The sequence below is a fragment of the Nothobranchius furzeri genome, chromosome 6, assembly GCF_043380555.1.
Source record: "Nothobranchius furzeri strain GRZ-AD chromosome 6, NfurGRZ-RIMD1, whole genome shotgun sequence".
Lineage (NCBI taxonomy): Eukaryota > Metazoa > Chordata > Actinopteri > Cyprinodontiformes > Nothobranchiidae > Nothobranchius > Nothobranchius furzeri.
The window spans coordinates 60,809,430-60,836,499 of NC_091746.1; the positions used below are offsets into that span (position 1 = coordinate 60,809,430).

At 43.6% G+C, this 27,070-nt stretch overlaps 1 protein-coding gene across 1 annotated transcript; it reads left to right on the forward strand.

Moving 5' to 3' along the window:
* The first annotated feature begins 516 nt into the window (after positions 1–516).
* Positions 517–27,070, forward strand: notch1a (notch receptor 1a). The gene is made up of 34 exons (XM_054744474.2): positions 517–785; positions 1,817–1,898; positions 9,350–9,612; positions 9,698–10,036; positions 10,935–11,057; positions 11,149–11,382; positions 11,471–11,626; positions 12,280–12,465; positions 12,697–12,810; positions 13,558–13,671; positions 13,765–13,998; positions 14,086–14,196; positions 16,955–17,147; positions 17,240–17,385; positions 17,480–17,593; positions 18,181–18,300; positions 18,394–18,546; positions 18,630–18,858; positions 18,953–19,154; positions 19,610–19,763; positions 19,876–20,060; positions 20,151–20,283; positions 20,386–20,643; positions 20,731–20,843; positions 20,943–21,514; positions 21,600–22,040; positions 22,143–22,288; positions 22,366–22,579; positions 23,231–23,315; positions 23,426–23,588; positions 23,682–23,980; positions 24,091–24,238; positions 24,332–24,429; positions 24,519–27,070. The coding sequence occupies exons 1-34, from the start codon at positions 728–730 to the stop codon at positions 25,770–25,772; spliced, it is 7,434 nt and encodes a 2,477-aa protein (XP_054600449.2). The 5' UTR covers positions 517–727; the 3' UTR covers positions 25,773–27,070.

The window sequence follows — 27,070 nt, forward strand, 5'->3', positions numbered from 1 at the left end:
ATTGATATTTTGGATCTAAATTACAAAGAATCACTGCAGAGGAACCAAACAACTTCATGTGGCAAAGTCTGGATTTAATCTTTTAAATAGCGTGTTGTTGTTGTTAGAGTTAGGATAAATAAACTATACCAGAACAAACCTCATAAAACAGCTGTGTTCTGCATTAAAATATAAATCTTAATTAAAATGTGGAGCATAAATCTGTTTTTTGAAGCAAGTATTTGGAGTTTTTCCTTTCCTCGTCTGTGACAGATTTACTTATCACAAAATATAACCTGTCTGTAGGAAATTACACCCCTTTTTCATCTGTTCTGTCAGAGATTATTTATTAACCAGTAAAATAAGCTCTTAACGTTTCAAAGCACGTCATTATTACTTTGCACGACAGTAATAACAAGTTTGTGGACATCGAGGGATATGAGAGTTAATTTTGACCTGAAGGCTGAGGAGTGGAGGAAGCTCTGATTTAGGAGGAGGAGAAAGGAGGAGGAGGAGGAGGAGTGGGAGGAACTTTTAGAGCTGCATGCAGATTTCATTGAAGCTCAGAAAGCAGCAGGTGAACATCCACGAACGCGCTCCTGCTGAAGTCTTCCACTCCGCCTCGATTGGATCTTATCTGAACTAAAGGATTTTTTATTTCCAGCCAACATCTGGAGGATTCAACTGCGGATCTATGCGAACCCTAAGCGGGAGTCAAGCACATCTGTGAAGCTGAAGAGGAGAAGGAATGTCTCGTTTCCTAGTGAAACTAGCATTTCTGATTCCAGCAATCATCTTCTCACAAGGTAAACATCAGATTTTATTTTATTTTATTTTATTTTGGGGGAATAAAAAGAATCGTGCAGGAAGACTCAGCAGGAACGTTTCGTGACTTTATTTGGGGGCGAAAAGTTACAAAATAAGACACAAATAAGCGATTTAATAACCTTAACGTAAAGAATAGAGGATCCGACGCTGTAATAAAAGGATATATTAACTCTTAACATTTCTTATGAGCTTTTCTTGGTCGTGGGAACGACTTCACAACAAGTGAAAGAGCCACGAGCCGCGCTGCACCGGTTGCTGACTTCCCTTGTGTTTTCTGATGCTTCATAACTTTGTGCTTTTTTTTTTCAATTTGGCCCCAAAAAAACTGTAAACTGCATGAAAACCCTTTCCACACAGATCTAAGCTCGCATTTAGCCTTTGGGTGCAGTTTTTGCTTCAATTTGATGAATGAAAGTCAAATTAAACGACTTCAGTTAAAAAAAAATCCTAATTCAAAAAAGTAGAAAATAAAAGTTTGTGCGTGTGTGGACGGAAGGGGGCAAGCTGGAGGAGGGGGGTGAAAAGGGGGAGGGAGGGCACCTTTTGTCTGCAAAGTGTGGGAGAGTGTTGTGAGCACCGGCCGGGTGGTGATGGAGGAGGGGGAGGCTTTGCTATTCCGTCTGCTGGTAAACAATGCCAGGGGAGAGTGTTTTATGGCTCGTGCTGGACTCTTGATTTCTTTTGTTCCCCATCTGAGCCCCGCAGCTGCCGCGCGCTCAGCTCTCTCCGCATGCGCACCCGAAGCCACGCACCACGCGTCCTGGCCTCACCGGTGTCCGCAACATGTGTACCCCCCACGGACACCCGTGTAGCAAATCAGATCAACATTTGTGCATCACAATTTAAAAGGGACACGTTATATATATATATATATATATATATATATATATATATATATATATATATATATATATATATATATATATATATATATATATATATATATATATATATATATAAGTATGTGTATATGTTGGGTCACAGACATGATATTTTTTTTCCTCTGCAGGTCTAAAATGCTCCCTACCTACTGAGTCCTGCCTAAATGGAGGGAGATGTGAAGCCACGCTGAATGGGAATGGAGAGTGCAAGTAAGTCAGACAATGCAACTAAACTAAAATGAGATGTTACTCTGCATATATGTTAAGTTTTGTGTGGTATTTATAGAGCAGTGTGGGTATTTTCTTTACTCTCAAAAGTACTTTTTTGGGTAAGAAAAAAGGAGGCCCATACTCCCCCTCCCTCCTTCCCTCCATTCCAGTCTTTTAGTAGCTGCTGTGCCCAGCAACCAGAGGCCCTTCCTAGAAGTTCCTTCTGGTCCGGTGTGCTCCTGTACCCCGCCAGGAGCTGCATTGCTTCACACACTCATTTTATTTGTGAAAATAACGTTTAGAATTGAAGAAATTAAGCAAAGCAGGTGCTGATCCAGAATGTTCAGAATGCAGGAGACAAAAGCAGCCCCCCCCCCCCCCCCCCAGCTTCACCCTAAACAGCAGCCCATTAATGAATGCAAGACCCCCTCGGCAGAGAAGTGAGAGGACGCGTCCAGCCCTAAATCTTGTTGTTCTGCTCTTTCATGGGCGACAGCTGGGGCTCGCCCGCCGCCCGTCACCCATTGTCCTGCAGTCAGAATAATGCTGTGTGACTAATCTGAGTGGGGCTTCCCATCATGCCACAGCCACCCCAGACACCTCAGCACACACCGAACCGCTGACCCCCCCCCCCGCCCCCCGCCCAAAAAGCCCGTCTCCGTCATTTTGAATGAAAGCTCTCCTCCCTTATTGCTTGTGATCTCCATTTGAAAGCCAGATGGCTGTAAAATGTAATTGGATTGGATGTCGAGAGTGTGAGATTAATTGGAATAAAGAACAGAAATTTGAAGGTAAACAAGTGGGAACAGAGACTTGAAGACAGATTGTAAGCTGTTTGTTTATTGGTGCTAATGATTCATGGATGAGACACCCAATAGGCCAATATTCCTCATTGCTGGCTCGTGTGTCAATCAGAGTTGAGTGATTTGCTCTTCAGCCTTGACACTGAAACAGGTGCAACATGAAACAGTAAAAAGAAGGAAAAGAAAGTGATTTCCAGTTGTGGTGTGATTTTGCAAAGCAGCTCAGAGGTGGCCTGGTTTACCCCTCGGGGCATGTGGTCACAACAGGCTCTTCTCTGGTCTGTTGGGACAAGAGGGGCCTGTGGGACACCAATTCACAATCTCTAATCTGCACGCTCCCTACACACACACGCACAGACGTCTGCACGTGTGGACACACTGGCACACAGAATCTCTTCTTCTATCTCTACAAATCTCTTTTTGTAGCCTCAAACTCTGCTCAGTCTAATTAAAAACAGACAGGATGAGGGGCATCCCTTCACCCACCCACACTCTCACTCTTCCTCCTCGCTTTTCCTTTCATTAATCATTCATCCCTGCCAAGCCAAGCAGCTATCATTCCCGGGGTGCGCCGGGCGATTCAGGGAGGTCAGAGTGCAGCGTCGGCATGAGGGGAGGGGTTTCCAGTTAAGTTCCAGATTTGTCCTTTTCATGTCATGAACAGGACGGTTTTCTCTATATCATCACTTGTAAAATGCACTTGTGCTCATAATATTGTTGGAGAATTGGCCCGTAGTTTGAAATAAGTGGCTAAATTTAACGAATAAAAGATAAAAAAAAGGATTTAACACACACACACACACACACACTTCTACCACACACATATGCTGAAGTGAATTATGTTGCACTTTGTGTTTTTTTTTTTTTGTTTTTGCTGCATATGGTGACACAGATTTGAGTGGTGAGATAGATTTAAATCCTCCTCCAGCACAGTTCTCATGGGTGCCAGAGTGATGTCACTTGTTGGCAAAGACAATATGTTTAAGATTGGAGTAAATCATGTGGAAATCAGATAACGTGAATAGATTTGTTTTGTAATGAGATAAACGTGGTGACCTTTGAAAAGATCCTCAGATCCTGGATTTAAGAATAAACTCAAAAGGAATTGGAACTTTTTATTTATTTCTCAGATTTTACTGGGTTTAGCATTTGTGTACATGCCTTTTTCAGTTACATGACACTGATCTGACATCTTCACAATATTTGGGTAAGTTTATGAACCCAAAAGCAGAATGTCATGTCTCCTACGATTTTTGCATATGGATAAAATGTGTGGCTTAATCTAAAATGATCTAGTTTAGTGTAGTCAGAGAGCACACAGATGGACTTTTGGATGAGAGAAGTTTGCTTTTATCCCTACAAATTGAATTAAAATGTTTTTGTAAAATTAGAGCAACTCTAACACTTCAAGCTACTGCTTTCAAACTGGTTTCAGTGGTTTTTGAAGCAGGAACTTGAGCAGATTCATGTGGGACAGCACTCTGCTGCCCTCTTCTGGCCAGAAACTGGTTCGGGTTGGAACCAAGCGGGCGGTCTCTACCTGCTTTACGTCTACTGTGCCAGTAGCTCTTATAAAGGCTAGCAGTTAGCTCTTTTGGTTTGCTTACTGTCAACAAAAAGTGCAAGGACAAGAAGTCAGCTTTTTTTGTCAGCTCCATGACTAAGCCTGGAAATAAAAGGAAGACAACAATGGCTTTAGAGGGAAAGCATGAAGTTTGACAAACAAAAAGGTAAAACCAGAGTGAACACCAGCATGGTCTAGACTCGTTGGTTTCAGTTTCAAACTATCTAAAACAGGGGTCACCAACATGGTGCCCGTGGGAACCACATGGGGTGCCCCCGGGCCTTTTCTCCAAATAGTACAAGTCTAAAGGAAATCTGCTGCCATGTTTTTTATTGACAAATGCTTTCATATAGATTTTACAACTACACTCTTCTTTAAAAAATGCCTTTTATGCATTAAGTTTAGTTTAACTCTGATCTTTTCTAGTTCAAAGGTCACTATTGTATCAACTGGTAGCCCTTCATGTAGCTCAATACACGAGGTAGCTCTCAACTTCACAAAGGTTGGATCTAAAAAGTAGCAAGCAAAGTCCTCAGATATTTTCTTGGTTTCTGAACTGTCAATAATCAGACATTCATAGAAACATGCAAACACCATGTCTGACGACAACGTCACCTGCAAAGGCTGCAGCAGGGTTGTTTACGACAGTGGTAATTGCGCTTTCAGCCAGCTGGGGGTGAAGCAGGAAACTACTTGAGAGTTACTTTTAAAATTTCTGGAAGTAAGGGTTTGACAGAGTAAGGTCAACTTTTCTTAGAAAGCAGAGATGGAAAAACTCAAAAAATATCATTTGGGCTACCTTTTATGAATTGTTTTATACAAAGAGTGCATGGCTGAGACAGTCCTGCAAAAGAGACAGATCAAACAGCTTTATTTCTCCAGTTTGAGATGAAGAAAATTTGTTTTTTTTTCTTAAGTGAAGATGTCTTCAAATTAAGCACTAAATAAATAAATAAAAAGAAAAAAATAACAGTTTTAAGGGGGAAATCCAAACATCCTCTGTACACAAAAACTGCTTGTTGTGGTTGTCAAGATGCACAGAAACAGCTACAACAAGCGTTTGTACTGGGGAAGCGCTCAGTCAGGACTCTCCACAGTAAGAGGTTATTTGAAGGTCTGGGGCTTCCTATTTCCCATGGTGCCTCTGCTCTCTGCTCATGTGGGCAACGTGAAAGCTTGCATGGAAGGGGCACAGCATTGTGTGAGCCAAAGTCAGTTTCCATTTGTGGGACTGTAACGAGAACACAGCAGGGTTGAAAGGTTGGTGACCTGAACCGTGCCTTTGCAGGACTGATGCAGCTTTGAAGAAGCTGTTTGTTGGTCAGAGGTAACTGTTCAACAGTCTTGTCTCAAATACTACAAGACGCCCGACAGAAATAGATTAGAAAGTGAGAAATAACTTCCAGTCTGTGGTGCTTAGAGTGATCGTGGCCCTCTGACCTGACACACAGCTGTCCCGCACTGCATATTCATGATAAAATGTCTCACTCAAACAGCCTGTCCAGAGCGATTCCAGCACCACCGGAGAGATGAGACACTCTCCCTCAAGGAATGCCGCTCTTCATTTGTCCTCCTATAGGATTACCAGGCAGGTTTCTGTGAAGGCTCAGCTTCATGTGGGCTTAGGCAAATCTGGAGCATGCAAGTGCCTGACAGGGTTAAGTGTGCCTGTTGATATTGGGCTGTTATTGAGTTTGAAGCTCTCAGCCTGCCACTCCCCTGGTCAGGCCCATTCTCCAGATGCCAGAACTCACTCCCCCAAAAAACGAAATACTGCCTGAAATCAGGTTTGTGGTGGAAAAATCTACTTTACCAAGCATGGGTGCAATTTGTTTAAAACTCTCATAATGCTACAGTTATTAAAGTGTTTATTGCAGATATATAGTTTCCACATTCTTTGATAGGGTGGCTTTGAGTAGACTGATCTGGAGATCCTCAAAGTAGGACAATCAAAGCTGTCCTGTCAGAGCAGGCAGATAAGAGGCTATTTCACTCTAGTGGGTGCTGAAAGTTCACATTCACAAACACAGACTGTCAAAAGTAGAGATGACACCTCTTTCAAATGTGCAGCACTGTGCAAAGGTCACAAGCAAATATTTTATTTAGCAGTTTTTAAAATAATTGTCTTGGAAGTTTAAAAAAAAGTCTAATTTCCAGTCTAAAAAGTGAAAAAAAATCATTCTCTAGTAAAATAACATTACTTGAAATGAAGTAAATATTCTTAAATATGATGCAAATTTTTCTTGTTTTGAGCAAAAAATCTACCAATGGGATAAGAAACTAGCAAAATCATCTAAATTGTTTTAACTTTTTACTTGTGTACAACATATTTTATTTGGACCTTCGAAGTGTTTTTCAGTCGTTTTAGAAAAACAACATTACATAGGGCCATGAGACACGGCTCCCTCATGTCTCTTTTATGACTGAGTTTGTGCTAATAAACCCCAAAAAAACTGGGAATACTGGTCATAGGCAGAGGTTGCTGAGATTGGACACAATTTTCTCATCTTCTTGGTCACAATTCAAGTAATTCACTCCAGGTTTTCTGGAAAACAATAGAGAGGGATGTGTTAGCAGGCAGGTGTTTCACTGGTTTGACTTCAAGATGAAACATTTTCCCACTAGCAGAGAAAAGCTGCAACCACAACAATGCTGCCCTCAGGAAAAGGGTGTGTAACATTTTTATGTTATGAACAGATCTTTTAACTGGTATTTTGGAGATATTTATGAGAACAACACTCGTTGATGGTTTGTTTAGAAAGTGAGACAATACTGAGGCACACTTTTATCTTTGTGGGGTATTTTCTGAGTTTTGTGAAGATCACTAAATGTAGTTCTTTTCCAGTTTCACAAGTCTGGAGAATAATATAAAAAAATGCACCTCGCATGAGAAAATAAATGCACCTGCTTGCTCTGGTTTTGCGTCCTTTCTAATTGTGTGATATTGTAAAGCAGTTTAGCCCTTCTAGATCTAATCTATTTCTAATTTCCTCTGCTTGCTAACAGATGTGGACCTCAGGGGTCAGATCTAGGTTAATGATCAGACACGTTTAAAGGGACATCAGCTAACCAGACACACTGATTCAGGAGGAGAGGTCACAAACAAACATAAAAGAGAGAAAATGAGGGGGAGTGAGAAACTTAGAGAGAGAGAGAGGAAGGGAGGAAAAGGTGGTCATACTTTATAAGCAGCATGAAAGGAAACACAATGAGGATAAAACTATTACACACGTGGTCTATACGTCATTCTAGAACTTTTCACGCAATAGTTTCCACAGCGGTGGCATTTTCTCCTCGCAGTTGGTCTGGTTTTGTGTTGGAGGATAAAGTCACCCCCAGTGTGACAGATGGTAGATCGGGCCCAGCGGGGACGGAGAAGAGAGGGGAGAGAAGGCAAAGAGGCTGTACCACACGCACAAAAGGGTTTGAGGTCAGAGGTCAGGGAAGCATCTGCTCTGGCCTGAGGGGACATTGCATCGCCGAGAGAGACCTGTTGCTGTGTGTGTGTGTGTGTGTGTGTGTGTGTGCGCGTGTGTGTGTGTGCGCGTGTGTGTGTGTGTGTGTGTGTGTGTGTGTGTGTGTGCTGCTGGTCCTGACAGCGTGTGGGTGGATCTCAGAATGGGCTGACTTTAGGACAAAGATCTGTTACACCTATTTACTGTAGGGCCACACACACACACACACACACACACACACACACACACACACACACACACACACACACACACACACACACACACACACACACACACACACACACACACACACACACACACACACACGCACGCACGCACGCACACACACACACACTTTACAGAAGCATTTATTTCCCTTTGTGTGATTTCAGTGTGAAGTGAAATAGGAAGCAGAAAAACTTCAAAGCACACCCAGATACCTTTACAGCCGTCTGCCAATTGCAACTGCCTGGGCTCCCTGTTGGAGCACATGGGACTGTTAACACCCCCCCCCCCCCCATCGTACAAAGTCAACAACTGGGTTTTTAGCAGTCCTGTGTGACATGAGGGGTACGCTGTAAAAAGAAAACAGCTCTGAGCTATTAAATTCCTCACAGAAGAAAACTGACATACAAAACGTTCAGCTTGTGAACGAGAAAACTTGTGGACTAAAATCAAAATGAGTAAAGAGAGGAAGTAAGAGTAAATTTGGTCATTGAGTGAGTTGAGGAGGCAGAAGTTGCAACAGCTGACTTCACATGGGTTCTTTACGTCCCTGGAGGAGAGGTTAGCTTCTCAGTACCCCCCATCTTAGGAGAGGACAGAGAGGAGAGCGAGGGGAGGGGGGCAAAAAGGGGGAGAAAGGGGAGGAGAAAGGAGAATGAGGGGAGGAGGAGTCCTGGTCAACAGCTGCCGTCATTAACATGCGCACCTGCTCCCTGTGGAGATACTCAGAGGCCAACAGATGCCCTTCCTTACACGTAAACAGGAACGATCGTGTGTGCGACTGCACACAAGCCCCAATTCAAACATAAACACTTTTTTCTTTGCTGACTTTAAATGCCCCTTTACGTGACAGATGGGGGGTTTAGCGGCATATCAAACAACATCGGAGCGAGCCACTGAAATCCTTGTGATTTCATTTTAAGCATAGAGGTATTCCCGGTGCATATTACTGTTGTGACCTGAGTGTTGTTGTTTTAATAATCATTTAGTTTTAAGTCATGTGACTGTTGTGGTAATTGTCCTTGTCTAGGAGCGCTGGAGAGCTTAGGGCCTGAATGCAAAGCTTTGTAGGGGACATACTCAGGCGGCACAGTCCCCTTGATCTCTGCGGCCATTTGGGATGGATGTGGACAGAGAGGGGGTAAAAGGTAGACGGGAACAGGCTGTTATGGCTAGACTATTTAATGGTGTCTGTTGTCCTAGCAGAGTGTGTTTTCAAGGTTCTGAGAGGGTTTAATCCACAGAGACTCTCTAGAACAACACGCTGTCCTACGGGTCTCAGCAGGGCGGGAAACATCCCCCCTCTTTCCCCCTGTTAGTTTTCTTCTTTCGTTTAAATATTAGTTCCACAGATTTTGACAAGAATTTTCACTCCTAACACTCTTTTTTCCACTGTTTCTACAGGTGCACCAGTGACTATGTAGGCGATCGGTGCCAGTATCCCAGCCCCTGCAGCCCTTCACCCTGCCGTAACGGTGGCGAATGCCACGCGGTTTCCCATGGCAACACCTTTGATTTCCGCTGCATATGCCGCTTGGGCTACACAGACAGATTATGCCTGACACCCAATAACCACGCCTGCATGAACGCCCCTTGTCGCAACGGAGGAACATGCGAGCTAATGAGCTTGAATATTTTCCGCTGCCGCTGCCCACCAGGGTGGTCAGGTAAGTGGCAAACAACATCAACACCTTTCTTCTCCCTGTTTTAACCAATAATCATCTACATTTCTTTATACGTGCTATTTTCCAGGCAAAACCTGTGAGACTCCCAACCCGTGTGCTTCCAACCCTTGTGCCAACGGTGGCCAGTGCTCAGCCTTAGAGTCGACTTACAAGTGCACCTGTCCTCTTAACTTCCAAGGTCAAACCTGCAAGCAAGATGTGAATGAGTGTGCTCAGATTCACTCTCCATGCCTCAACGGTGGCTCGTGTGTGAACGAGGTTGGCTCGTACCACTGTCGCTGTCCTCAAGAGTTCACTGGTCAGCACTGTGAGACACCTTACCTGCCATGCAGCCCTTCACCATGCCAGAACGGTGGAACTTGCGTCCAAAGGGGAGAAACCATCTATGACTGTAGTTGCCTTCCAGGTAAAATGCAAACATTGCTTTAAAACTCAGGTGTTGTATTTGATTAGTGAAGTACAAAATCACGGGTATAGATCTGGGAAACAAAGTGTTGTGGTCAGATCTGATAGGGAGGAGTGAGCAGTGTCTGGTTACCCAACTTCCTGGTCTCTACCAGCCTTCCCTGGCAGCAGGATACAGTCGCACAGACGTTTCCTTCTGATAATCACCAGTGAGCCCACGAAGCTGCACAAACACATGTGAACACACATCGTATAGATTGGCACACCCCATTCATTAGGTCACAAAAAAAATCTTGTTTTTCACTTAGACGTAGCCAGCTCTCTTTGTTACTGCGCTGGTATGCAGGATTCTTGGGAGTTGTGCAGTTACTGATGTTGTGTTCCAGCTGTGTAAGCATTTCCCCCCTTCAAACCACAATAAACCTTTTTTTATTTCTTTGTTGCTAAAAGCAAAAAAAAGTTATCACTATTCAAATGTTCATCTGTGTGCATTTGCTGCTGAATTGTCTGCTTGTGATCTTGTAGACACATAGGTGAATGGAGAATACTGATGAATGTGTTAAAGTTTAATCCATGCTGCGTGTCTCTCGTGGGGGCCTGCACTGGAATGCGTTTAGATAGCGAAGCCACGCGAGCATCTGCAGAGCTGTGGGTTGATTATTAATCAAACTTTTGTGCCTGTAAAACACCCGCCCAAGCCTTTGATGTCTAAAGAGATGCGGCGTCATCAACAAGCCATTAAAATGGTTTGCCACGTGAATCTCCAAACCTTATCTGTTTATGAGCACAGTGATAGAGAACGGAAGGAAATGTCTGACCATTAACTGAACCCGAGTCTTTATCATTCTTGCTCCACACCTTTGTAATTCCTTTGGTCGTGTGTTTTCTCCGTCTGTCAGGCTTCACCGGCCAGCACTGTGAGCACAACATTGATGACTGTCCAGGTCACAACTGCCAGAATAGTGGTGTGTGTGTGGATGGGGTGAACACCTACAACTGTCAGTGCCCACCTCATTACACAGGTTACTCCTCACTTCATTCTCAGTAAAAACACACAAAATAAAAACAAGTATTGTTGCAACACGTGCTCATACTCTACTTTACGACTTCCAGGTCAGTACTGCACAGAGAACGTGGATGAGTGTGAGCTGATGCCTAACGCCTGTCAGAATGGAGGAACGTGCCACGACACACATGGGAGTTACCACTGCGTCTGTGTCAACGGCTGGACGGGCGATGACTGCAGTGAGAACATTGACGACTGCGCCAGCGCAGCTTGTTATCAGGGAGCCACCTGCCATGACCGTGTAGCCTCATTCTTCTGCGAGTGCCCACATGGACGCACAGGTAACTTCTGTCTTTTACTCTTCCATTACACACTCTAAAGACAGGTGTAAAGAACAGAAGAGTAAATGTTGTACATTTGCACCCTCAGGTTTGCTGTGTCACCTAGATGATGCCTGCATCAGCAACCCATGTCAAAAGGGCTCAAACTGTGACACCAACCCAGTAAATGGAAAGGCGATCTGCACCTGTCCACCTGGTTACGCAGGATCCGCCTGCAACTTGGATATTGACGAGTGCTCTCTTGGTGAGTCATATAGTCTGTCATTTGTTTGATGTCATTTCCCAAAGTAACACTAAATAGTTCTCTAAACTTTAAACTGGAGCTTTTAACATTGATCTCAGTGATTTTTGGGTTAGAAACTTGACCAGTTTCATTTTTGACACCGGTGGTGGTCGGAGGGACCAGTGGCGCCAGTGTTCGCCAGACCTCGCCTCAGTCAGTGCACCCTAGGGCAGCCGTGGCTATGTCGTAGCTCATCCCCACCAGTGTGTAAATGTGTGAATGACTGATTGTGTTGCGAAGCGTCTTGGGGGGTTGTAGAACCCTAAGAAGGCGCTATAAAATACAGGCTAACAGTTTTGTGGAGGGGGTGTTCTAGGGACTGCTTATATACATTCATTACGGCTGTTAGCATTATTCTCTTACTTTTACTTCAGGCTCTGCCATGATGCCAACAGAAAAGCAAACTTCTCCTTTTTCTTCTTCTTGTGCTTTTTATTGTCTATCAGCAGCCTGGAAAAGCTAAATGCACAGAAAATAGCTAACAGCCGTAATGCAGGTATTAGAGCACCCCCTGAATCACCCCCACAAATCTGTGGAGGGGGTAGGTGCTTTACAAATGTCAATGCTTCTAGTGTTGCACAGACATAAGGACAGGTGTAACTTAACTGTTTTAGGTGCCAACCCTTGTGAGCACGGGGGCCGCTGCCTCAACACCAAAGGCTCTTTCCAGTGCAAGTGTCTTCAGGGATACGACGGACCTCGCTGTGAGATGGACATTAACGAATGCATGTCCAATCCCTGTCATAATGATGCCACCTGTCTCGACCAGATTGGAGGGTTCCAGTGCATCTGCATGCCAGGTGGGAAAGCTGGTTTATCTTGCAAGAAAATATCCAACCTCAAACAGTTTTGTAATTTTTCTGTTGAACATTTGAAGACATAACTGAAAAGGTCATAAATAGAGGTGTTTCATTTAGTGTGTGATAAGCTGATGTTTTAATGCAAAAGGTTAATTGACCTGGCAAAGAGAGAAATTGCCTTTAAGAGATTTAAGAATTAAAATTTGTAAGTTTTTTCTTTAACCCTTTCAGGATACGAGGGTGTGTTTTGCCACATAAATGCAGATGAGTGTGCCAGCCAGCCTTGTCTCAACAACGGAAAATGCATAGACAAGATCAACTCCTTCCACTGCGAGTGTTCCAAAGGTAAAATTAATTACACTAAATTGATCATTACAGAGAATAAACCAAGCAATGTTTTGATAGAAATTAGAGCAGGAAAGGTGTTATAAAAGTGGATCATTAACCAGTCTGTATAGCACACATGGTTCACACTCACAGACTAAATGTTAATGATTTACTCCTTCCAGTGGTGTCCTCAAACCTTTTTATTTAACCCTCTGGAGGCAGGCGTTGCAGATTTGCAGCAGTTGAAACCTACCTACCTGGTTACTCCACATACGTATTTCATGAGCATTTTTTAACAAAGATGTACTCCTGAAGGACTTAGTTGTTAGTCCTTTTATCAAAACTTATTTTGAGCCTGAGCGGGTTAATGAACTGGACCAAGTGGAGCATGATACACTGACATTAGCATATTTGGCGGGCCTAGAAGTTTGTGTTAGAGATTAGCGCCAAAACTGGGAGCAGGGATTGGCTTATGGCAGGGCGGGGGGTGGGGGTGGTGCATTGTGTTGTGATTTAAAAGAAAGATTTCACTGCACAGTAAAAGCAGAGAAGGGGGGTGGTGTGGTGGAAGGTTTGTGAGGACCTTCGGTGTCCTGCAGACCCACTTCAGATGCAAATCAGTTTGTCTTTTTTTCCGTTTTCACATTATGCAAACTGTAGATGTGGGTCCAAAGATTCTCTAAAGCCGGTGCATTCTTTGAATTTATTTTTCAGTCCTCACTAAAAACAGGTTTTATTCTCGCCTTTATAAAAATGCTTCTGCAGGATTTTCAGGAAGCCTGTGCCAGGTGGATATTGACGAGTGCGCCAGCACTCCCTGCAAGAATGGAGCTAAATGTACCGATGGACCCAATAAGTACATGTGTGAATGTGCTGAAGGTACAGACATTTCTTCATTTGTAAATCACCATTTTTTTTTCATTCTTCTGAGACAAATGTAGCAGTTACTGAAGATTTCTGTCTGCCTTCCAGGTTATACAGGTCAGCACTGTGAGATCGACATCAACGAGTGCTACTCTGACCCCTGCCACTACGGCACGTGTAAGGACGGCTTGGCTTCCTTCACCTGCTACTGCCATCCTGGCTACACTGGCCGCTTGTGTGAGACCAACATCAACGAGTGTCTTAGCCAGCCTTGTAAGAACGGCGGCACTTGTCAGGACAGGGAGAACTCCTACATCTGTTCCTGTCCTAAAGGCACAGCAGGTGATGCTTCACTTGTCTTTAAAATGTCTAATATCCTTCCAGAGAAAACGTCTGCATCTTTCTCACCTTTAATGTTGCTGTCAACAGGCATCAACTGTGAGGTGAACCTGGACGACTGTAAGAGCAAGCCTTGTGACTTTGGGAGGTGCATCGACAAAATCAATGGCTACGAGTGTGCATGCGAGCCAGGTTACACAGGTGAGCGGTGGATGGAGTGTACAGGTGCAGGAGGGACGGTCCCCTGAGCTTTGGGAGGGGCAGGTTTGACAGGTGGCTGGCGGGTCTGCTTTTGTGGAACAAAGGTGTCATATTGCATACATGGGATAGACGGGGTAGTGGAAAAGGGAAGACAGGCCCCAAACCTGATACACACACACACACACACACACACACACACACACACACACACACACACACACACACACACACACACACACACACACACAAAGCACTAACTTTGTTTGCTCTCTGAAAAGGCTGTGATGTTAAGCCCGGAAGGACTCCGTAAGCTGATCCTTAAAAAAAATGCACACACACGGACCTATAATCACATTTTAGATGTTTATTAGTGTGAAACCACACAGCATGGCCATCTGTTATATTAGGTTTAAATGTGATTATGTCATTGCTGTCATGGTGCTCATCTGGTTTTACTGTAATAGAGTGTAAACTTTAGTGGCTGTTATGTTTCAGCGAGTAGACTACTCTCGTCTTCATTTCTTCTAATGACCCAACTAAGCCGGTTTTGGCTGGTAGTTGTATTGTGATTACTCCACAAAAGAGGCAGGGAGGAGGTAACAAGTGTGTGTGTGTGCTGCTGTGCCTCCTCCTCCTTGTCTCCACCAGCTTTTTGTACTCTTGGGGTGAGAGAGGAGGGAACAGCAGGATGGAGAGGCAGAGGGACAGAGGACTATTGTGACTGAATATAAGGCAGTTGGGCCCTCCTCTCCTGATTGATGAGGAGCAGCGGAGTAGGAAAAAGGCCTGGAGATCAGAAGAAGGAGGGGGGTGAGGTGGGGTGGGGGTGGGGGGTAAATTGTTACTCACCCTTCTGTCCCCGCAAACAGTCCTGGGTGAAGTTAGCACTTTGTGGATGGGGGGGGTATGAGTATGAACAGGGAGAGTAGCTGGAACACCCCCCTCCCTCAGCTCTCTCCTGGCAGCACCTCCCTCCCTCAGATCCAGCTGAAACCTTTCTTCTGCCTATTCAACAAGGCCCCTTTCAATCAATGGGTAGAAGAAAACGGGCCTCCAGGGGCCACCAGGCCAGGCACACACTGGACCTACTACAGCTTCTGCTCATTGCTGAGGGATTCATTCCCTCACTGTTCTCCCAAAGCTTCACAGAGATAGCCTAGTGAACTAGACCAAATTCTTGCTTTGCAAAGTTTGCAAATAATAACATTTATTTAGTCTGGCTTGCCAGGCTATCACAGAGCACCTCAGCTATCAGATTATAGGATTTCAAATGAATGAAAATTTTTAATTATTTATTTGGTGTGATTTTATAACTTTTTAAAGCTATTTTAGAGTAGTCTGATAGCATAAAGATGAAAAAGAACTATTTATTAAAATTAAATAAAACAATGTTAAAAATGTTCCTAAACTATATTCCAGAAAAGTTTTTAAAATAATACATTAAAAAGAAGTGTACCTAAATGAAAAAAAAAAACAGGTTTAGTTGAAGAAAATGAAATAGTGCAAGAAGTCAGTGTCCTCGTACAAGGCTGCAGCATCTCAGCAGGTAGATGTCATTTATGTTGAGAAATTATTATTTTTTGTTCAAATCTTTAAAGGTTGAATATGGAACAGGTTAATAAAAAGCTATAATTTATTTAAAAAATACCTCCATCTGGCATTTAGAGGTGTGCAAAATGAAGTAATAGTATTTCCTTTAACAGCTATATTTTAATAAAAAAAATCAAATATTTATTTTTGACTGGGAGAACACTGGGTTTAGGTTTACATCTACCAGCCAACGGAGGGCACCATTGTGGGGTTGCCAAATGAACAGCGAGGCTGGCATTGTGGAAAACAATGGACTCTGCAAGTCAAGCAGCTGCTTCTGAGCCCAGAAGATGTTCTAAAGTTAAATACTGTTGTAAAATAATTAGACTGGACATGGTGCCGGCTGGTTACGTCATGTATCGGTAGCAAACCTGGCATCCCGACTTTGTTCTGTTGTTGCAACTACAACCTCCACACACTAGATGTTGCTTTGGTGTTTATGTTCCATATGCAACCTTTAAAACAACATTATGCATGATATTGAAAAGTTTCTGCAAGATCTGTGAGTGCTGAGTATGAGTTGTGAAGAACCCTCATCTATACTATAAACATTGTGGCTCAATACATTTTTACAAAAGTCACATTTTTATAGGCTGAGCTGTGGTACAGCCATTTCTGTTTCCTAAGGTTGATAATCTGTACCAGCCATCTTCAAAGGTGTATCTGTTGTAGACAAAACTAATAATTCATTTGTGGGCATTTCAACTAAATGTAATCACTGGTTAATTAGAAAGCTTCTTTGAAACTCTTATGTTCTTTCTGTGTTCGGTCACCTTCGTCAGAGCTTTAGTGGTGTCCTTTCCGTTGCCGTTCATCTGCGAACATTAGAGGACAATGTTGCCCTCTGCCGCCCGCCCCATCCTTGTCATTTACCACGTCCCATGACGTCCCTTTAAACACTAGATCATTCCTAGGAGGTGGTGATCAACTAGGAAGGTGCGGGCAGTAGAGGGCAACATTGTCCTCTACTGCCCGTAGATAAACGGCAATGGAAGTGACAGCACCAAAGCTGTGACAAAGGGGATAGGAAGTGGCTGAAACTGTTAGCAAAATAAGGTAAAAACTTATGAGAAAACTGGTTGCCTTCTGTAATAACCAAATGCACATTACTTCTTTGAAAACTAATGTTTTCTAAACTATAATAAAATCCCCTCCCATTGTATTGCAGGCACAATGTGTAACATCAACATTGACGACTGTGCTATCAACCCCTGCCACAATGGGGGCACATGTGTCGATGGCATCAACAGCTTCACATGCCTATGCCCAGAGGGCTACAATGACGCCACCTGTTTGTCACAGGTAGATGAGTGTGCCAGCAACCCTTGCATTCATGGTCAATGTCAGGACCTCATCAATGGGTAAGCACACAGCTAATATTTATGCCACGAAAAGGCAAAAACAACACCAAAGAGAATGCGACTGCTAATCTGTCCTTTCATTTCCTTTGAAGCTACAAATGCACCTGTGAATCTGGCTGGAGTGGCCAGAACTGTGACATCAACAACAACGAATGTGAATCCAACCCTTGCATGAATGGAGGAACTTGCAAGGACATGACAAGTGGATACCACTGCACGTGCAGAGTCGGCTTCACCGGTCAGTTACGACCCCCTGAATTCAGTAAAACAAAGAAAGCCTGTTGGTTTTACGCTAACCCGAGTGTGTTTTTGTTCTAATCCCATCACTGCAGGGCCTAACTGCCAAACTAACATCAATGAGTGTGCATCCAATCCTTGCCTCAATCAGGGAACCTGCATTGATGATGTGGCTGGATACAAATGCAACTGTCAGCTGCCTTACACTGGTATGACATAGAGAGGCTATCTCTCTTGGAAAGTGTCAGACTTCCTATATTCTTGAAGGCTGTTTGTTGCCGTCTCAGCTGTTTGTGCAGGTCTGAAAACGTAAAGATAGTACTCCAACATCCGACCAACGGGTTTATCCTATCACACAATGTGTTGTCTGAGAAAACACCAGATGATTGCTAACTGCAGGGATGCCTTGTTGACATCTCAGTGTGGAAAGATGTGCTTGTCTGTTTTCCAGGGATAACATAGTATGTGTGGTTTGCAATAACATGCCACAGCAGTTGATATGAGAAGCACACTCAAGTCCAAGCTTTAGCCCCACTTCCGTTGTGTGCTGTTTCCTGTCTAAAATCACACAATGGCAGGAAACAGGAAGGCCCTTCCTGTTTGGCTAAGTCATCATGGAAATGGATAAGGAAGTGGAATGGAAAAGGGAATTTGAAAAGTGATGCTACTTTCAAAAATGAACTGTTTACCTGAACATGTACTATGAGTAACCATTATTGTTTTTTTTTTTAAACAAGCAACTGCTGTAGAAATGAGCAACAACCAGTGCTAAATCCGATGTTTGATGTGTTACCAGGTGAAAACTGTGAGACCCTGCTGGCCCCCTGCAGCCCTCGACCATGTAAAAATGGTGGCATATGTAAAGAGGCAGAAGACTACCAGAGCTTCTCCTGCATCTGCCCTGAAGGTTGGCAAGGTATGCATCTACTCACGTTTGTGTAAGTCAGTTGATCGTTCAAACAACTGGATTTTACAATGTTTCTTCAATCACTGTTTTCCCAAACTACAGGTCAAACTTGTGAAATCGATATCAATGAATGCGTGAAACATCCGTGCCGTAACAGTGCTCTGTGCCTTAACACTATGGGCGGCTACCAGTGCAAGTGCAAGCCGGGTTACAGTGGCAAAAAGTGTGAGACAGACATAGATGACTGCAAACCGAGTAAGTCAGTTATCTGCAGAACTGCAAGTTCCAGTCTTGTGAAACACTACAACAAACTGCAACCTTACTTTTCTCTATTTTAGATCCATGCAGTAATGGGGGACTGTGTCATGATGGCATCAACAGTTTCATGTGTACTTGTCTGCCTGGGTTTCACGGCAGCCGGTGTGAGCAGGACATAAATGAATGTGAGAGCAACCCTTGTAAGAATGGGGCCAACTGCACTGACTGTGTCAACAGCTACACCTGCACCTGCCCACCAGGCTTTAGTGGTATCAACTGTGAGATCAACACCAACGACTGTACTGACAGGTAGTTTTACTTAACATACACACTTATAAGATGAGGTATGCAAAACTGAGTGCTAGAATCTTTAGAATAGATTTAATTTCATTTTATTTTACAGCTCTTGTTTCAATGGTGGCACCTGCATGGATGGAATCAACACATTCACCTGCCTGTGTCTAACCGGATTCACCGGCAGCTACTGTCAGTATGACATCAACGAGTGTGACTCCAAGCCGTGTCTCAATGGCGGAACCTGTCTTGACAGTTATGGGACATACAAGTGCACCTGTCCTCATGGCTACACTGGAGTCAACTGTCAGGTAGGAGCTTTATTTAATCACAGACTCTGACACATTCATATTCTTGCTTAAAGAGCAATGCCCCCCCAAATCAAAAATTTTTTGCTGATAAATTATATAAACAAGCGTCTAATCATGCAGTAGACACGTGTAGTCAATAATTTGTCACTTTAGTGCATCTTAGTTAAAATGTCAATATTCTGCCAGTATTGCACCCTCTTCAGGTAAGAACTCTGCACTGCATTGAATTTAAATCTGCCATTGCTATTTGCTAAGAGGTATACAATGACGTTAGCTGGTACACTATTATGTCACAAAGTTGTTCTGAGCCTGTGTGCGTGTGTATTTGTTAGCGGCTCCACCCTCCACTCTTTGCATTTTTCAAACAGGAAGTAGGAGTGGAGTAAGACTCTGGTAAGGGGTGGTTTGCTTTTTAATTTCGCAGTTATGATTGATCCGTTTGGTTCCTTTTTTAGAATCTTGTGCGCTGGTGCGACTCTTCACCTTGTAAAAATGGAGGCTCCTGCTGGCAGCAGGGAGCATCCTACACCTGCCAGTGTCAGACTGGGTGGACTGGCCTGTACTGTGACATCCCAAGTGTGTCTTGTGAGGTTGCAGCCAAACAACAAGGTAGAACAATTCACTTCATGCGTTTTAGCTTGTACGTTTGACTTGATTGGATCTAAGTCTGGTGTGTGTGTGACTGATGCATTCTGCAAACCATTTTCCGTTTTGATTACAGGTGTGGAAGTGTCTCAGTTGTGCAGGAATTCTGGCCAATGTCTGGATGCTGGGAACACACATTACTGTCGCTGCCAGGCTGGTTACACGGGGAGTTACTGCCAGGAGCAGGTGGATGAGTGCTCACCAAATCCATGCCAGAATGGAGCAACCTGCACCGATTATCTGGGAGGTTACAGCTGTGAGGTAAATTAAATATGACTGATCAAAATCACCTCATAACTTAAGGGGGAACATTTTAAATAATTAATTATTCTTAACTTTCTCTTTTGTCAGTGTGTTCCTGGTTATCATGGGAGAAACTGTTCCAAAGACATTAATGAATGTCAGTCTCAACCCTGCCAGAATGGAGGCACCTGCATAGATCTCATCAACACATACAAATGTTCCTGTCCCAGAGGGACACAAGGTATATACTGTATATGCATGCCCAATATAATCAAATAACAACCTACATGTGACCATAATTGATGAAAAACATGTTCTGATCCAATGTGTCTGCTTTCTGTAGGTGTTCACTGTGAAATTAACTTGGATGACTGCAACCCCCCTATCGACCCCTTTACCAAAGAGCCCAAGTGCTTCAATAATGGCAAATGTGTGGACCGCATTGGAGGCTACCAGTGTGTGTGCCCACCAGGTTATGTTGGTGAACGCTGCGAGGGCGATGTCAATGAATGCTTGTCAGACCCTTGTGACCCTAGAGGGTCCTACAACTGCATCCAGCTCACCAACAGCTATCGGTGCGAATGCAGAACTGGATATACAGGTACTGCTTTGTTTCTAGCAACACATTACTCAAGGAATAAAATAGATGTATGAAAAAGAACCTGGCACAATTTTTTCTGTTTTACAGGTCAGCGTTGTGACAAAGTGTTTGATGGCTGCAAGGGAAGACCCTGCAGGAATGGAGGGACTTGCGCTGTTGCCAGTAATACGCCTCATGGTTTTATCTGCAGATGTCCACCTGTAAGTTCTCTTAAAACATCTTCTTATACAAATGCCCCTTTCAATTCTGATGTTTTATTTTATAATAACAGCAAACTAATTCTGTTTGTGTTCCTTCAGGGCTTCACTGGCTCTTCTTGCGAGTATGATTCTCGGTCCTGTGGGAGTCTGAATTGCAAGAATGGTGGAACATGCGTATCAGGCCACCTTGGTCCACGCTGTCTGTGCCCTTCAACATTCACAGGGCCAGAGTGTCTAACCCCCACCGACAGCCTCTGCATCTCTAACCCCTGTTATAACGGGGGAACTTGCCAGATCACACCTGATGCTCCATTTTTCCAGTGCAGCTGCCCTAGTAACTTTAACGGCCTACTTTGCCACATACTGGATTACTCCTTCATTGGGGGGTTTGGCCGAGACATCACCCCACCTCCGAAAGTGGAGGTGAGCTGCGAGATTCCTCAGTGTGATGAGTGGGCAGGAAACCAAATCTGTGACTCTCTGTGCAACAACCATGCCTGCGGATGGGATGGAGGAGACTGCTCACTTAATTTTGACGATCCATGGCAAAACTGTTCCACTGCTCTTCAGTGTTGGCGTTATTTCAACAACGGGAAGTGTGACGGCCAGTGCAACAGCCCAGGTTGTCTCTATGATGGCTTTGATTGTCAAGGACAGGAAGGACAGTGCAAGTGAGTTGGAAAATACTTTTTTGGAATGAGTCAAGAAATTCTGTTTTTGTGTAAGATTACTAACACAGTTCTCTTATTTCTTCAGTCCTCTGTATGATCAGTACTGCAAAGATCACTATGCAGACGGTCATTGCGACCAGGGCTGCAACAATGCAGAATGTGAATGGGACGGTCTCGACTGCGCCAACAACATGCCAGAGAAGCTTGCAGATGGACATTTGGTTCTGGTTGTTCATATTACCCCAGAGCACCTTAAAAACAGATCTTCATCCTTCCTTAGAGAGCTGAGCAGTGTTCTCCATACTAATGTGGTGTTCCGTCGTGATGCCAAAGGAGAGCCAATGATCTTTCCCTATTATGGCAATGAACAAGACCTAGTTAAACATAATGTGTTGAAACGCTCTGCGGATGGCTGGCCTGAGTGGACTTCAGTTCCGGCCAGTGTTTTGGATCAGGTGAAGGAGAGCGTGTCCTCTATGGTCAGCCCACGGAAACGCAGGGAGCTCGATCCTGTACAAGTCAAAGGGTAAGAAGATACAATATCAGTACATTTTCAAGCAAACAAGTTTCCAAATCAGGGTTATGATAAAATGTACTGCGCTAACCTTCTATGCATTTCTGGTCATAGGTCTATTGTGTACTTGGAGATTGACAACCGTCAATGTTACCAGCAGTCTACTGAATGTTTCCAAAGTGCTGCAGATGTGGCTGCATTTCTTGGAGCGCTAGCCACCAGTGGGAATCTCAACGTCCCTTACATTGAAGCTGTCACAAGTACGTGCTTTAGCTCTGTCACTCACTATTGCGTTTAAGATTTAAAGCCAAATGCTAAGTTTTTACTATTTTTCCAGGTGTGAGACCCACTCCCCCAGGCACAGAGCTGTACCCCATGTATGTAGTCTTCCTGGGCCTTGCTGCTTTGGGTTTTATCTGCCTGGGTATTGTAGTGTCTCGTAAGAGGCGACGAGAACATGGCCAGTTGTGGTTTCCTGAGGGATTCAAAGTGTCTGAGCCCAGCAAAAAGAAACGAAGAGAGCCACTGGGAGAGGATTCTGTTGGACTGAAGTAAGGGGACTTTAAAAATAGGAAATCATGGCAGTTTTCTGTTGGAATTTAAACCTAAAACACCACATTTATATATTTTACAAAAGGTCTATGAAAGGCAAGACAGCTTTATTTATATAGGACATTTCATACACAGAGGCAATTCAATGTGTTTTCCAATTAGCAAGAATAGCAAGAACAATAAAATCTATGTGACAGCACAATTAAAGCACACAGAAATTCAATTTAGATTTAAAAATGAAAAAGAAAGCGATAGTTTAAGGGTGAGCAGAGCAGAAGCATAAGCTGCAGATTAAGAAAGTAATTCAAAGGCTGATGAATGCATGAATGTTTTCAATTTTGATCTAAAAGTTATTAGAGTTGAGGCAGATTTAAGGTAATAAGGAAGCTGATTCCATTTGTGTGCAGCATAGTAGTTAAAAGCAGCTTCACCCTGTTTGGTTCTGACTTGAGGTTCGACCAGCTGACTGCTTCCTAAGGATCTCAGCGCCCTGCTGGGCGGATATATAGGATGGAGATTCGACATGTATTCTGGCCTCATGCCTTTGAGTGATTTATAAACTAGCAGAAGCACTTTGAAATAGATTCTGTAGTTTATGGTATCTAGTGTGGAGATTTAAGAATCTGTCTTTCTTCTCATCCTTTAAATAGACCAATGAAAAACTCCGACATCAGTCTCATGGACGACAATCAAAATGAATGGGGTGACGATGACGCAGACTGTAGACGCTTCAAGGTATGATGACAATTTTGCCTTTTGTTTTTGCAACAAATCAAAGACCAAACCATCACAGCCTATGCCCTTGGTGCATTTGATACTGATGATCCTTTTTTTATGGCTCTCAGTTTGAAGAGCAGTCCATGTTAGATTTGAGCGATCACACTGACCAGAGGAAATGGACCCAGCAGCATCTGGATGCTGCTGACCTGAGGATAGCATCCATTGCGCCTACACCTCCACAGGGAGAAATAGAGAATGACTGCATGGATGTCAATGTCAGAGGACCAGGTGTGTACACGCACACAAAAAAAAAACAAGACTTTCCGTAAATCTGTATCCTAAAATCGAATGATGCGTAACCTCTTTTGGGTCTATTTTCAGATGGCTTCACGCCTTTGATGATTGCGTCCTGCAGCGGTGGAGGATTGGAGACTGGTAACAGTGAAGAAGAAGAGGATCCATCAGCAGAAATAATCTCTGACTTCATCTACCAGGGTGCCAACCTTCATAACCAGACTGATCGCACGGGTGAGACGGCCCTTCACCTGGCCGCTCGTTATGCTCGCTCAGATGCTGCCAAACGCCTACTGGAGTCCAGCGCCGATGCCAATGTTCAGGACAACATGGGTCGTACTCCGCTTCATGCTGCTGTGGCCGCCGACGCACAGGGAGTGTTTCAGGTACCGTTCTCTCATCCAAAGTCTCAAATTCTCCTGTTTTAGATGTTCTGTTTTGACCGTCATTATAGCAGCTTAAGATCATTTTGCTAAACAAATTTGTTTCCTCACAGATTTTAATCCGAAATCGTGCCACCGACCTTGATGCCCGTATGCATGATGGAACAACACCACTGATCCTAGCTGCCCGATTAGCAGTTGACGGCATGGTGGAAGAGCTTATCAACTGTCACGCTGATGCTAACGCCACTGACGATACTGGTACCTACCATTTTATCTTCCTGGCACCTCCACACTTGGCTTGCTGTGCTGGGAGTAATGAAGATAAACAATTTTAATCTTTGATCTGTGCAGGTAAATCTGCTCTTCACTGGGCCTCGGCTGTGAACAATGTGGAGGCTGCTGTTGTGCTGCTGAAAAATGGTGCTAACAAAGACATGCAGGACAACAAGGTACGGGATGTGATGATTGCGATGAATCCATGTGACATCTAGATATATCATATGCTTATTTAATTTACTGTTTCCTTCTTCTTCTACAGGAGGAGACCCCACTGTTCCTTGCAGCCCGTGAAGGCAGTTATGAAACTGCAAAAGTTCTTCTTGAGCACTTTGCCAATCGTGAGATCACTGACCATCTTGATCAGCTGCCTCGGGATATCGCCCAGGAGCGAATGCATCATGACATTGTTCGGCTTCTAGACGAATACAACGTGGTTAGGAGTCCTGGGCTTCACAGTGCCCCCTTAAACACCTCCACACTCTCTCCACCTCTATGTTCTCCCAATGACTATCTCAGCAACCTCAAGCCAGCTCCTTCTGTCAAGAAGTCCCGGAAATCAAGTTCTAGTGGAAAAGGGGGGAAGGATGGGGGTAAGGACATTAGGGTTAAGAAGAAAAAATCTCTGGATGGAAAGAGTAACTTGCTGGACACAACATCTGTTCTTTCTCCAGTTGAATCACTGGAGTCGCCTCATGGCTACCTTTCTGATGTAGCTTCTCCTCCTATGGCATCGCCCTTCCAGCAATCCCCCATGTCTCTAAATCATCTACAAGGCAATGGAGATTCTCTTACAGGCCAGATTAATCTGGGTAAAGATATGACTTGCATGTCGTTTGACCCTCCCCGTCTTTCTCACCTTCCCGTGTCCAGTCCCAATGCTCAGGGGACCACCTCCATAGGTGGTGGCAGAGGGGGTCAGTGTGACTGGATCCCCAGGATGCATCCAGGCGTAGGCCAGCAGGGAAGCTTCACCCAAGGACCATCCATTGCACACAGCATGATGGGTGCCCTGCATGGTGTCAGTACTGCCACTTTGTCTCAGATAATGGGCTACCAGAATCTACAGAACAGCCACCTTGGCTCGTCTGCACACTTGATGCAGCAGGCTCGCTCACGGCAGCTCAAGCATCAAAACTCCAATTCCACAACAGCTGGTCAATCCCTCAACCAGAGCTTCCCAACGGTTGAGCTGAACGGCTCAGACATGCAGCCGAACAGCAGCACAGGACGATCAGTGCCCATCCACACTATTATGCCACAGGAGACGCAGATGCTTGGTACCCAGTTTCTTACCCCTCCCTCCCAACATAGCTACACAGGCCCTATGGACAACACACCCAACCACCAGTTACAGGTGCCCGACCATCCTTTTCTGACCCCATCCCCTGGTTCCCCTGACCAGTGGTCCAGCTCATCCCCACATTCCAACATGTCCGACTGGTCAGAGGGCATCTCTAGCCCGCCCACAAGCATCCATTCACAGATTAATCTAATCCCAGAGAAGTTTAAATAAATTGGACCTGCTCAGATTGAACACAGAACACACAAAACAACAACATTTCTGTCATAAAGAGTAACAAATTTGTGACAAGACTGAAGAAATTTCCCTTTTCATAATCAGTTTTTATACTAATAAGAGCAGTTTTAGTTATTTTGTATTTATTTATGTGCATTTTGTGAGCTGAAAGAAAGATGTTTTATATTTATGTTTTTTTAATGTATGAAAAACCTAGAAACTGTTGAAAGGTAGTGTCTGTCAGAAAGAACGCCTCCTGGATGTGTACACTGGTTATTTATTTGTCTTGTGTTGATATATTCACTGGATTTGTTTGACTCTTTTGGCACAAAAGTTTGATTTTCCTTTTCTTTTTATTTTTTTTGGGCGGGGGGGGGGGGGGGGTGAGTAGGGCTTCTGCATTGCTTTACCTTTGTACAGTTTTTTTATGTTTTAGAGAATATTTTAAATTTTCAGTATTAATTAAATTTATCTTTAACCTCATTTGTCCTTTTTTTAAGTAACTTTGTTTGTTACTGAACTACATTTCACTGAGTCTTATCACTGAGTCTTTGTTAGACATTGATTTAATATATTAATTTAAAGAATCACTTTTCCTTTGGTTGCTTGCTAGAATATCCTTTCTGAACAAAATAACAAAAAATAATCAACAATAGCTAATAAATGGCATAACAGAGGTAATGAACTTAGGGGATTTTGGACCTTAAAGCTACGATCAAATATCGTTTTACTGACTAAGTGATGCTTTTCAGTAAATCTCAGCCTAATTTTATAGAAAAATGATCAGGGCTGATGCTGAGCGATTGATTTGTGATCATTTGTGACCCAAGGATTGTTTCTTTGTTTCTTATAAATGGTTTGCAAATCTTTGACTATGGTTACCGTGTTTAACCTGTTAAGTGTTACCTTGCAGACCTTTTGTAAAATGTTGAAATGTTACATTTGTCACGGTTTTTAAAAGTGCCAGTGTGATTTATGCTTTTCTTACAAAAAGCAATGTACTTTTTGAGATTTCTTGTAAAAAAAAAAAAGTTACGTCTTCCAAGAGGAAAGTGATGTTGTTTGTGAACGAAATGGGGACCTTTGTATGTTTTTAGCGACATCATCTGCACTTTGTGAACAGGTGTAGCTTAAGGTGTCTAAATGTTATGTTTTATAAACTAATCAAGAGGTAAAGATGTTTTTAAGGAACAAAAAGTAATAACATTTTCATGCATAGTAGACATATTTCCAGATGAAAATCTTTTGTAAAGCTGTCATGATTCAATAAAAAGAATTGCAGTTAAACCTCAAAA